Source organism: Rattus rattus, chromosome 15 (assembly GCF_011064425.1).
Source record: "Rattus rattus isolate New Zealand chromosome 15, Rrattus_CSIRO_v1, whole genome shotgun sequence".
Taxonomy (NCBI): domain Eukaryota; kingdom Metazoa; phylum Chordata; class Mammalia; order Rodentia; family Muridae; genus Rattus; species Rattus rattus.
The window spans coordinates 3,465,859-3,479,380 of NC_046168.1; the positions used below are offsets into that span (position 1 = coordinate 3,465,859).

Consider the following 13,522-nt stretch of genomic DNA (forward strand, 5'->3'; position numbering starts at 1 on the left):
TGCCTCTACCTCTGAAGTACTGGAATTACAGGCATAAACCACTAAACTTGGTTTACTGTTGATTAAACACAGGGTTTTCTGCGTACTAGGCAAACACTCACTTATATCCCCAATTTTAATTTTTTTATACATTATTTTTACTTTATCTGTATAAGTGTTCTTCCTACATGTATGTCAATGTACTGTTTACATGCTTGGTGCCTGTGAGGGCCACCAGAGGGTGCCAGATTCTTTGAAAATAAGTTATAGATGGTATGATCTGCTATAGGATCTGGAACTGAACTTGGATCCTCTGTAAGAACAACAGTCAAGTTCTCTTAACTGATGGGCTGTCTCTCTAGCTACTGGGTTGTGTTATCCATTCATTCATTTATTTATCTACCTATTCATCTATCAATCCGTCTATCCTTATGGGGATGGGCGTCATTCTAGCACAGGCTATTGGAACTACTAAGTAGTCTAGGCGGGTGACCCTCCAGCCAAGCCTCCTGAATACAGTATTACAGGTGTAAACCACCATGTTCCACTTCAGCTAACAGTTTTACCATTTTGAAAAAAAGTTTGCTTATAAAATAGTAGCATAAAAGAATGCGTATGAAGATGCTTTTTTTTCTGTGGTAAAAGTAGTTGGCATTTTAGAAATGTGTTAACAACTGCACCACGAGCAGTGCCCTTGTGATGCCTTTGCAGTACCCAGTCTCCCTATGGTGGGGATTGAACCGTCTGCCGCTGAGCCGTACCCTGTGCGGCAGGACCAGTGAAGGTTACTTAAATAAAGGAAATCTAGGAAGATTTCATATTTATGTTTTCAGCAAGATTACCTGTTTCTCTTTTTCTGTTTGTCTGAGGAAGTTTCAAATAGGGCCAAAACACGGAGTTGAGTAAAACACAGATACTGATATCAACCCATTTAAACATCTCTAATTCAGTCTTTGAGTGGGCAGTGCATTCTATCCAACTGTAGGATTATACCATGAGATTACCTCTTCCTCTTCTACACATGCCTCTTTCCCACCTATAGTACACAGTTTGTCATCTCAGTTTCTTTGAACAGATAAACACAAAATATTAGTTTTTATATTTCACATCTGATATTCTTAGTAGGTCATGAGAAGTTTTATAATCTATTTGATAATTTATTTTGTTAGTCTCTTTCTTATCTTATAGGACTTTGTTTCTAATCTTTTATTCTTAAGCAACAAAATGTTATATTTATATCATTTGTACACATACAATTATGTCTGAAGAATTTAAAAAGAAACAAAACCCCTCGAAGTGGATTTTTCTTCCTTTAAGGTAAGTCTTGGTTTTAAAGTCTGACTGCAGTGTTAAAGATTTCCTGTATTTTAAAGTGATGGCAACAATATTTAAACTTTCTAGTTTTGTTTGTATAACATTTAAATTTTTTTTCTCTTCAGAGACTTCAGGTTTTGTGGACAAACTATTTGAAAGTCTTTATACTAAAAACTACCTTCCACCATTGGAACCAGTTAAACCTGAGCCAAAGCCACTAGTCCAAGAAAAAGAAGAAATTAAAGAAGAGGTAATATACTTCTTAGATTCTGCCACCAAGATTCTTAATTGCAAGTCGAAATTATTTTTGTGGGGTTGTTTGTCTTGTTTTGTTGAGACAGGGTCTTTCTATGTAGTCCTATGTAGTGAACTTGCTATGTAGGTCATGTTCTCTTGAGTTTATAGAGATCCATCTGCCTCTGCTTCCCATGCTAGGGATAAAGGTAGGGTGTGCCATCATGTCCACCCCTGGAAGACATTTTTTTTCCTTTTTAGACAGGGTCTCTCCACCTGGAGATGCATTTTCTTAGGTAGGCTAGAAGCCAGGAAGCCCTAGTGATCCTATTTCTTTGTTTTCAGACCTGGGTCAGAGTTGTGAGTAGGATGCCCCACTTACATGGGTGCCAGCATCTGAACTCTAGTCCTTTGATTAAATACAAGCACTATTAACTGTGGAGCCATTCTTCAGCCCTCAGAAATCCAGTGATTTCTGAGTTTTTCCAAAGTTTGGGTACATACAGGGACTTGGATGAAAACATAATGTCACATAGATGGGCAAAAGCCTTTTAACCACACTGTCAACATTGGAAATATAAACAGAAATATTGTTAAGGTATTAAAAAATGATTAGAGATACCAAGCTAAGGGGCTGGAAAGATGGCTCAATAGTTAAGAGGTTTAGGGTACTCTTACAGAGAACTTGAGTTTGGTAACCAGCACCTACTTCTAGTGGCCATAACCATGTTTAACTCCAGCCCCAGAGGATGCAATGCCTTTGGTCTCTGAGGGCATCTGCAGTCATGTACACATACCCACACCCACAAAGTAATTAAAAAAAAAAAATCCTAAGAAAAAGATACCAACCTAATTGCTTGTTTGAACCAATATAAAAATATTACAGCCTTCATTTATAATTTATTATATATATAAATCAGGTAATATTTAATAAGAATGTAGAAAAGACATTTTTAAATGTACAAATATATATATATATATATATATATAGTCTTTAGTTCAGTACCAGGAACAGAAATATTTTCCAACTTTTTTAAAAAAAGAATCATTTTTATTTTGTTAGCCGTAGAGTTATCTTAGTGGTTAAGAGCACTTGTTCTTGTGCAGGACTTGGTTTGATTCTCAACACTAACATGACAGTTTACAACCATCTGTAAATCCAGTTCATGGTGCATATGCTACAGACATACATGAAAGTAAAACATTTATGCATATGAAATAAATAAATCTAAGAAGAGCGTGTTTATTTTTTTGTATATGAGTATCTAGCTGAATGTATGTCTGTGCCAAGTACACGCATGGTGACTAGAAAACTAGAAGAGGGTGTTGGATCCTGTTCTATCTGGTCAACCTGACACAGGCTAGGATCACTGGAAAGATGGGAACTTTAATTGAAAAATGCCTCCTCCATTAGATCCTGCTGTAGGCAACCCTATAGGGTATTTTCTTAATTAGTGATTAATTCAGGGGAGGACCAGCCTATTGTGGGTACTGCTACCCCTGAGATGGTAGTCCTGGGTTCTATAAGAAAGCAGGCTGAGCAAGCTACAATTTACAAGCCAGTAAGCAGCACCTCTCCATAGTCTCTGCATCTGTCCTGCCCTGTTTGAATTCCTGCTCTCACTTCCTTGGATTATATGCTGTGATGGTGAAACATAAGCCAAATAAACGTTTTTCTCCCCAAGTTACTTTTGGTCATGGTGTTTTATTATAGCAATAATACCCCTAACTAAACAGGTCCCCTGGAACTAGAGTTACAGACATTTGCGATTGCCATAACGAGTTCTGAGAACTGGGTCCTTTGGAAAGAGCAGCAAGTGCTTTTAACTACTGAACTATCTCTCTAACCCCTCATTTTCTAACTTTTAAAATTTACTTTATATATATTTTTAAGATCTTTAAGATCAGGACTGGAGAGATGGCTCAGGGGTTAAGAGCACAATGACTGTTCTTTCAGAGGTCCTGAGTTCAATTCCCAGCAACCAACATGGTGGCTCACAACCATCTGTAATGGGATCTGATGCCCTCTTGCTGATGGGTCTCAGGAGAGCGACACTGTACTCAGATAAAATAAATAAATCTGGAATTTATTCTATAGCAAAGTGACTTTTAAATCTTTTACTTAGAAATAATTGTAATTTACATCAGAGTTAATCCAGGTAGCATCCACAGCACTCACATGATGCCTGCTTAGCTGTGTTATTGAGGATTTGCTCCATTTACTTTAATTATATGTCCATATCATAATGTTTTTTGAGTCATTGGTCACATATATAATGGCCCTCATCTCTTTGCATTTTCTAAGAATAAGAATATTCTTTGGGGAGCTGGAGATTTGGTTCAGTTTGTAGAATACTGGCCAAACATGTACAAAGCCTTGGGTTTGATCACTGTACTGTATAAAATCAGATGTGGTGGTACACACACCTGTAATCCAATCATTTACATGTCAGAGGCAGAGGAATCAAATTCACAGTCATCCTTGGATATGTAGTGAATCTAGGGGTGATAACATGGGATTTGTGAAACGTGGGATACACAAAACCCTGTCTCAGGAAAAAGCTGGAGAGACTAGAGTTTAACAGCCCCCCCCCCCCGCACACCCCCTTCTTGCTCCCACAGACCCCTCATACAAAACCCTAGCCCAGACCTCATGCTTTGTACTGGGAAGGTGCCTGGGGCTTGCTGGGTACCAGTCTGGTATTACCAGTGAGCTTCAGGTTTAGAAAAAACCTGTCTCAAAGAATAAGGCTATAATTCATAGAGGAAGATACCAGACATGGACCTCTGGCCTCTACATTTGCACTCACACCCACCTGCACACATATACACATGCGCACACACACATGTGTACACACACACACACACACACACACACACACACACACACTCACACGTTAAGATAATTATAGCACCATTACTAGTTTCAATATATTTTACTTTCATACCATATACTGTCTATTTATTAGTTTACCCAGGTGGGCCCCTTATAGTCTGTTCAGTTCCTTTTTGTATGTAATTCTTTCTGAGATTTGTGTGTTGTTTATTTATCCTACCTGTTTCACTTTAAAAATTCTTTGAGATTTATTTTTATTTTGCATATGGGTATTTTGTCTGTATTTATGTCTGTGTACTGTGTGTCTGTAGTTCCACAAGAGAGCATTGGATCCCAAGAAATTAGGTTTAACTGTAGTTATTAGCCATTATGTGGGTGCTGGGAATCAAACTCAGGTCCTTTGGAAGAGCAACCAGTACTTTTAACCATGGAGCCATCTCTGTAGCACTCTTATTGACTTAAATGCTTTATAATTAAACTGATCTAACAAACCGTGGCTGTATTAAATAAAGATCAGCTGAGACTATAATCACTTACTTTGTTCTTCTATAGTGCTGTATAATTTCTTTTTATATATGCAGTTTTTTTTTTCTTTTTTTTTTTCCGGAGCTGGGGACCGAACCCAGGGCCTTGCACTTGCTAGGCAAGCGCTCTACTACTGAGCTAAATCCCCAACCCCTGCAGTTATTTTTTTAACTTTGTTTTTATTTTATGTGTATGGGTGTTTTTCCTACATATATGTCTTTACACCATATAGATGTAATGCCCTCAGAAGCCAGAGGAGGGCGTTGGATTTCCTGGGACTGGAGTTACAGGCAGTTTGACTTGCCATGTGTGTACTGGAAGCTAAACCCAAGTCCTTTGAAAGAGCAACTGGTGCTTTTAACCTGAGCCATTGCTCTAGCCCCCAACTTATACTTTTTGAGGCAGGGTCTCATGCAGCCAAAAGTGGCCTTGAACATCTGATCCTTCTGTTTCCATTTCCCAAAAGCTAGGTAGGATTCAAGGGTTTTGAGCCTGGCTCAAAAAGTTTTTAAAAGTAGGCTAGTGAGCTTCTTGGTATGTCTTTTTAAGTAGCAGAAATGGAAAATTTCCTTGCATGTGTACAGAAATTTTTCTCCGGTGTATATATAGGGTGTAATTTATGATCTTTGGAATAGGTCATAGCAAATAACTTTTTTCTGTAGTCATTGTACGTTATCCACTAATGTATAAGAATCTGTTTAAATGATAATTGATTTGAATATTAACAAAAGTAATTCTGGGGCTGGAGATGATGGCACAGTGGATCGAGCACTTGCTGTTTTTCATGAACTTCCCAACACCCAGGTCAGGGCATGCAAACACCTGCAACTCCATCTCTAGGGGGTCCTATAGTCTTCCAGCTTCCCCTGATATCATTTACTTAATGTAGGGCACATTCGTGTATGCAGGAGCTTATACAAAAACATTTAAAATTTTTGAAAATTCTATTATCTTGTTTTAAAAGAACAGTTTAAAAAAATCACTGCAAGGTTTCATTTGTAGTATGTTTTTAATAAGTCCTAATTTGAAAACCAAAAACTGGATAATATGAACCTAGCCCTAGAGCTCTCCTGACTGACATCTGTCTGGCATTTCTTGGTCCTAATTTTATGTTTGAGTTAGTTGTGGTTATTGGTATAAATGGTAGTTTACACATAGCCCCACATAAATATAATGGTTTAGTTCCTGGTCTGCACAGTGAGTGGTTCTGAAACAAATCTCAGGACTTAGCCATCTTGGCTTTTTGATCCTCAGCTGCATTGTACTGTCAGTTGTTTTTATAATTAGATTATTGGCCACAAGGGAAACAGGCAAGAGAATTTGGACCATTGATCAGCTCATCGTGGTGCTGAAAAACAACAGAAGATGCGTGCTATAATCTATGATGCACATGGCATTTGTTTCTTCTTACCAAAACTTTTCTAAGACTATTTTGTAAAGAAACCCTATTTCTTCTGTGGTGTTTTTATTATCGAGATTCAGCTTATTGTTTCCCAGTGGAGTAACAAATCAGTTGTGTTCCTTGAAAATTGCTAGAAGAAACAGACTTTTGAATCTAGTTGGATGAATCTGTAGTCTTGGTGATGCCTTGTGCCTGCCATATTGTGGCAGCCATTATTATGCTGTGTGCATTTTATTAAATTATTACCTTCTGGTCCATTCATTCATTTCCTGATTTTGATAATGAACGAGCTTCTCCATTATTTGGAAATTTGTTTAGTTCTTACAGATTTGATTCATTTTTATGTCCTAGGCTCTGAACTCTCCAACATTTTTTTTTTTTAGGAGTCGTCTCAAAATATTCAAGGTTGCCTTGAATTTATGATCCTTCGTTTCCAAATACTTGCTAGAATTGCTTTTGCATATTAACACACCTGGCCAAAACTAATTTATTTTTTGTTTCTTTGAGACAGGATCTTGGGTCAAATTCACAGAGCTTTGTTTGTCTGGCTCTTCCTCTCAAATGCTGGATTAAATGCTCGCACCACCATACTCAGCCCAAACTTGATTAATTTATTTTTATTTTTAAATTTTTAATTTTTATGTATTCTTTTTTACTTTGAGACAGTGTCTCTGTGTACCCCTGGCTGTTCTAGAGGTTGATATGTAGATCAGGCTAGCCTGGAACTCATACTTGCCTCTGTCTCTCCAGTGCTGAGATTAATGGTGTGTACCATCATTTCCAGCTTGCCTATATTTTTGAAATGAAGCTATAAACTGCTTTACTGTATGGTATCCAATGCTTGTTAGTTTTCCTGTCACAGTTTTGAGATTGATGTCCTTATTCTCTTCTTATACTAGAATTATCTGCTTTAAGTAACATCAAACTTGGCATGCTTGTTTTTAAAAAATACATATTATAATATTTTGATTTTAGACATAGTGTTGCTGTATAGCTCTGGGGCTCCAAAACTCACTAAGTTCCGAGGCCAGCCTTAACCTTACTGCAGTCTCCTACCTCATCCTGTCAGATGTGGATATGGCAGGTGCTCACTGCTATACCTAACTTTGTTTTTAAAGACAGGGCCTTGGTATAGGCCCGCTGACCTCAAACATTACAATCCTTCTGTGTTAATCATAGGACTGGACAACCACAGCCAGTAACATGCCTTGCTTTGAACAAATGTGAGCCTGCTTTTTACTTTTCCTGTTCTGACTTTTGGAAACAGCATGTTGACTATGCTTATAACAGTCTGTGAATAAACAATTTAACTTGAGTGTTTATCTTTTTTTTTTTTTTTTTTTTTTGAGAAACTGTTGGGGTTTTTTAGTTTTAAGACAGGGTCTCAGGTATGCTAGGTGTCGGAATTACAAGTATGTGGGGTCACACTTGGCTTAGACCACAGTATTCATATACTTATTTACATCCTCTCTTGCAGGATCTTAGAAAGATTTAGCAGATGGCTAAGTTTGTAACTTAGAGAGGAACTGCTCTTATTTTTAACAAATCTTACAGGTATTTCAAGAGCCAGCAGAAGAAGAACGAGATGTTAGAAAGAAGAAATATCCTAGTCCCCAGAAGAGTCGTTCAGAATCTAGTGAGCGAAGGTTTGTATTTGTCTCTGAGTAGTAAGTTACTGAAAGCTACTTTTAAGTATGCAGAGTTAGTTAGTATTCATGATCTCTGTCCTTAAACCCTCTCTAAAGCACTGAGGTGAGAATGTTACCTTCTTCCTATTCTGTCTTGCTATTGTCTTAGCTCCTGTGTCTTTTATAAACAGTCATTATTTGCTTTCCCCAAGAGCACAGGGGTGGGAGCAGTCTCCTCAGAGAATTGTAATGCAATGTTCCATTTGTTTAGGGGTGTGCGATATTACAATTGTCCACATTAGCACTTGCCAAAGGATACAGTTTGGTGTGTGTTCAGCAAGTGGGCTTTATTTAGGAAGACTTGTTGTGAGCTTTCCCCCACTTTCTCCTTCTAATCTTCTTTCTCTCATACTTTGGGTTCACCTCTTCTTTTTCATTTCTCCCTACCCTGTGTACTTGAAGTGGGAAAACCCTTCTCTCTTTTAATAATGGTTAGAAGAATTAGTGGTAGTCTTGAGACATTCGAAAATAGACAGTATGAATTGTGGTGACGTAAAGAGAGTATTTTATTCTCTGGACTTGTGCACAGATCTCATTTCTAGAGTCTACATATGGCTTTTATATCTGTGTATTATAGGACACGTGAGAAGAAAAGAGAAGATGGCAAGTGGAGAGACTATGAGCGGTACTATGAGCGGAACGAGCTGTACCGGGAGAAGTATGACTGGAGAAGGGGCAGGAGCAAGAGCAGGAGTAAGAGCCGAGGCTTGAGTCGGAGTAGAAGCCGGAGCAGGGGCCGCAGCAAAGACCGGGATCCAAGTAGGAACGTTGGTGAGTAGGCATCAGCCCCAGAAGGCTTGTTTGACAAGTTGGAGAGATGGCTGGATATTGATCTTCTTATGGAGACAGTGCTAATCTTGTGCACCCCTGGAGTGAAGGGCTTCAAGGTTATTTCTAAATTATAACATTATTTTATGTACATTGTTGATTTGCCTGCATGCCTGTCTGTGTGAGGATGTCAGATCCCCTGGAACAGGAGTTACAGGCAGTCGTAAGCTGCCATATGGGTGCTTTGGAAGAGCAGCCAATGCTCCAAGCCATCTCTCCAGCCTTAAATAAATAATTTTTAAAATTGATACAAATGTCTTCTAATCAGTGACAACATCACTTAAGTAAAAAGTTTACTTTCTTTTGCTTTTTGTTTTGTTTTCTCTGAAGGTAATTGACTTGCTATAATAAGGTTGCCCAATGTTTATAAAATGTAAAAGACAAAAAAAAAAAAATCCTAAAATCCCAGTGGAGAAGCTGACCCTTCTCCTGTGGATGTTCCTGATGTTGCTGCTGTAAAACATTGTTTTCACAAGTTGATTGAGATAAATGTGCAGTGGTGACGTTTCTGCCTTTAGAATATATTACTAGTGAGTGTGTTCAAGCTGTGGATCTCTCGGGAAGCTTAGGCTAATGTTCTTAGCCTTGCTGTTCTTAGGTAAATGTGGCTTAAGCACATAAACGTGACCTTTTCATCTCTTGTTTCTTTTTGTCTCTAAAACAGAGCACAGGGAAAGATCAAAGTTTAAGAGTGAAAGAAATGACCTGGAGAGCTCTTATGTGCCTGTGTCTGCTCCACCTCCCAGCTCTTCTGAGCAGTACTCCTCTGGGGCACAGTCTATTCCCAGCACTGTCACTGTGATTGCACCTGCGCACCACTCTGAGAACACAACCGAGAGCTGGTCTAATTACTATAACAATCATAGCTCTTCCAATTCTTTTGGTCGAAACCCACCACCAAAGAGACGCTGCAGAGATTATGATGGTAAAGATTGCCTTCTCTTTTGTAAATGCTCTTCCCAGCTAGGAAAGCAAGTGTTGCAGACACTGCCTGGGCGTATCCCAGCAGCTCAACTTGCTTTTTATATGAATACTAGTGTTTTTTCATATACTGTGTAGTGTCTTTTCAATTAGAGTTTCCTGAAAATAACTACATACTGACACATAAAGAACTTCCTCAATTTTTTTTTAAGGCTTTTACCTAGTATTCTATAAGTATGAAAATAAGCTATTTATCATAAATAGGTCCTTCCCAACATTTTCAGTTATAAGCAGTGCTACAACAAATAGCCTTGTATACGGTGCCTAGTGGAAATTTAATGTTAAAATATTGTTTAAATTGATGGACACTTTACATGCTTATAGCATATAGTAACATTTCAGTACATGTATATCATGTGTGGTAATCACATCAGGGTAACTTGCATGTTTATAACCTTAAACTTATTTTTTAGAGTTGGGAATGTTCATGAGCTCTTATCTAGATAACTTATATCATAGATCTTATATCTAGGTATAAAATATCTATCATAATTTAGAACAATTGTCAACTTCAATTATTTTATTGTGGAACACTATAAGTCATTTTTCCTATCTACTTGAGGTTTTTTAAATTAAAACTGTATATAACAAGAATGGTTGCTTTAAAATAATATTATGAAATGGATCACTGAAATGAAATTATCTACCTGAAGGTTTTTGTTCCTTCCTTTCAAACCTTTAGTAAATGGTTATTTGATAAAATATCTAATTTTTATTATTATTATATAAAAAAACCACTTTCCTTTTTTTATGATAGTCTTACTGTGCAGCCCAGACTTGGCTCAAAAGTGCATGTAACTCAGGCTGACCTCAAACTTGCAATCCTCCTGCCTCAGTCTCGAGAGTGCTAGGATTACAGGAGTCACCACCACACCTGATTCTTATTATAAAAATTTAGCAACTTGGTTAGTCTTATAGTGGCTACTTAGTATCTATCCTATTTGACCCTACTGTTTTAAAATTTCAATATATCCTATTCTCAGAGAGAGTTTAGAAAATGCTTGCCTCTACTTCAAGGTTATATGGTCATTAATAGGAGAATACTAAGGAGATTTCGATTTCTTACAAAAAAAACCTACAATGTAAATTAGGATGTTGAGTTTTCTGGAATTTGTTTTATTCTTTGAACTCTAAGTAGATCGTAATAAGGTTTTTGTTTTTGTTTTTTTAATTTTAATTCTTACAGAAAGAGGATTTTGTGTACTTGGTGACCTTTGTCAGTTTGATCATGGAAATGATCCTCTAGTTGTTGATGAAGTTGCTCTGCCAAGTATGATTCCTTTCCCACCCCCTCCTCCTGGGCTTCCTCCTCCACCACCTCCCGGAATGTTAATGCCTCCAATGCCAGGCCCAGGCCCAGGCCCTGGTCCTGGCCCTGGCCCTGGTCCCGGCCCAGGCCCAGGCCCTGGCCATAGTATGAGACTTCCTGTTCCTCAAGGACATGGTCAGCCTCCACCTTCTGTTGTGCTTCCCATACCAAGTAAGTATGTGTTGGTTGAATCTTGTTTTGCTGATGAGTTGTATTTAGAAGAACCTCATCCCTTTTGCTAACTGTTAAAATGCTTGAAAAACAGTAATGGAATTTAAAATATACTCCCATAATTAAGATGTTCTTACTGTTTACCATTCTTTATAGTACCTGCATTGTGCCCTTTGCTTGTAGTAGCCTGACTTGTGTTGACCTGGAGATAAAACCTTGTTAGCTGTTAGTATTTTAAGATGATAGAGAAGAAACATGCTGGGAGTTTTATGGATTTTCTTAGTATTTCAAGAAAATGTCGTCAAGAATATTGAAATAACACTTGAAATTTTTGTTATAGAATCTTTCAGACATACATAAGGATGAATATCTTGGGTAGTATTTGTTTTAATTGGCCTCAGTGATTCTAGTAAGCCAACTTGATTTTACTCTCTCTTCATAGTTTTTTGGGTTGATTTGTTTTTGTGGGAGTAAATTCTAAATGCCATGCTATTTTAACAGTGTGTATTTCTTTGTGGATTTCTTTACTGAAAAAGACTTTTTATTTGTGTTTTTTAAAAAAGTATTTCATTATTGTATCTAGCCAAATCAAGAGCAATAAATGTTTTAAAATGGCTGTTTAAGGGCCTGGGAAGATGGCGTAGTCAGTAAGAGTGCTTTCTGTCTAAGCATGAGACTCTTAAGTTCAGGTTCCAAGTGTTGAAATTAAAAGTTAGACGTGACTCTGTACCTGTAATCCCACCACTGAGGGATAGGGTAGAGACAGGAGGATTGCTGGGGTTGTTGCCTGCCAGTCTAGATGTAGGTTCAGTGAGAGTCTAGAGGGAATAAGGTGGCAAGGAATAGAGTGAGACAGTTGACATCCTTCCCCGACCTCTGCACACATGCACGGGTGTACGTACCTTTATACCTCACACACACACACACACACACACACACACACACACACACACACACACACACTCAGAGTAAAAAGTCTATTTAAGAAGTATAATGGTTGCTAGCTGGGTGTGGTGACACACTCTTGTTATTCAACACTCTGGAGGCTGAGCAGACGGTTGAGGTAAGGTGATGAGTATAGCAAGAACAAGGATAAGACAAAATTTTTAAAATTCAATTGAAAAAACTTACAGAATATTCACATGTACATGTATGCAAAGGTGTAAGAAAATACCTATGTACAGACATTGCATTATTTTTTTTTCTTTTTTTCTGGAGCTGGGGACTAGACATTGCATTATTAAAGAATAATAAATGATTATTTTAAAAGTGATTGCCATTTAACTGAAGTAGTGTTTCTTTGTTCCTGGTTCTAGTGATAGAGCTTAGGCTTCATTCATGCCTAGGCCAGCACTCTTCACTCAGGTTTCCCCTCAGCCCCTTGTGATTGGTTTTGCCTAAGGATCTCACTAAGCCATCTACACTGGCTTTGAACTAGCTTTGTAGTCTAGGCAGGCTTTGAATTTGAGATTCTCTTGATGTCTGTAACCTTCTATGTAGCTGTGATTATAGGCCTGCATCATCTGGTTCTTATTCTTCTCCCAGTTTTGGGGATTGAACCCAGGTCATTCTGGGCAAATTGTCAACCAATGAACTATATCCTCAGCACTATTTTTCTTAAAGCAATTTCTTTTGGGGCTGTGGTATAGCTTAGTATTGTAGAGTTTTTGACCATGTGTGAGGGCCTGATTTCCCTCCCCATTGCCAAAACTAAACTATATAAAGCAGTTCTAAGTGAATATAATTAAGCACATTCCTATCTGTGTACCCCTACTAAGCTTTCCCATTAAAGTTGGTAACAAAAGGGCTGGCAAGATGGTAGCAGGTCAAGGTGCTTACTATATAAGCCTGGAGAGCTGAGTTCTGTCCTTAAAAATACATAGAAGTAGGAAAGAACTGACTACATAGGTTTATCTTCTGACCATCATATGCACACTATGGCTAACTTCCCTTCAAGTTATAATAATAAAAACACCAATCATAAAATGAGACATGAAATACTGGCTCAGCAGACCAAGAGGCTTGCCATCCAGCCTGATGACCTAAGTGTGGGCCTTTTGAGCCACATGGCAGAAGAAGAGAAGCAGCTCCCACAGCCTGTCCTCTGACCTCCACATGCATTCTGTGTAGCATGTGAGCTCGCACACACACACACACACACACACACACACACACACACACACACACTAAAAATTTAAAAGGTGGGTAATAACAGATAAGGGTTTAAAAAACAGGTGTTAATGAAAACAGGTTTT

At 38.1% G+C, this 13,522-nt stretch overlaps 1 protein-coding gene across 1 annotated transcript in view; it reads left to right on the plus strand.

The window, feature by feature from the left end:
• Nucleotides 1-13,522, plus strand: part of Rbm27 (RNA binding motif protein 27) — a 62,833-nt gene that overhangs the window by 14,601 nt on the left and 34,710 nt on the right. Inside the window, exons 3-7 of the mRNA XM_032885380.1 lie at nt 1,419-1,543; nt 7,845-7,936; nt 8,556-8,749; nt 9,471-9,731; nt 10,974-11,267. Of these exons, the coding sequence (XP_032741271.1) occupies nt 1,419-1,543; nt 7,845-7,936; nt 8,556-8,749; nt 9,471-9,731; nt 10,974-11,267 (966 nt within the window). The remainder of the gene's footprint in view (nt 1-1,418; nt 1,544-7,844; nt 7,937-8,555; nt 8,750-9,470; nt 9,732-10,973; nt 11,268-13,522) is intronic.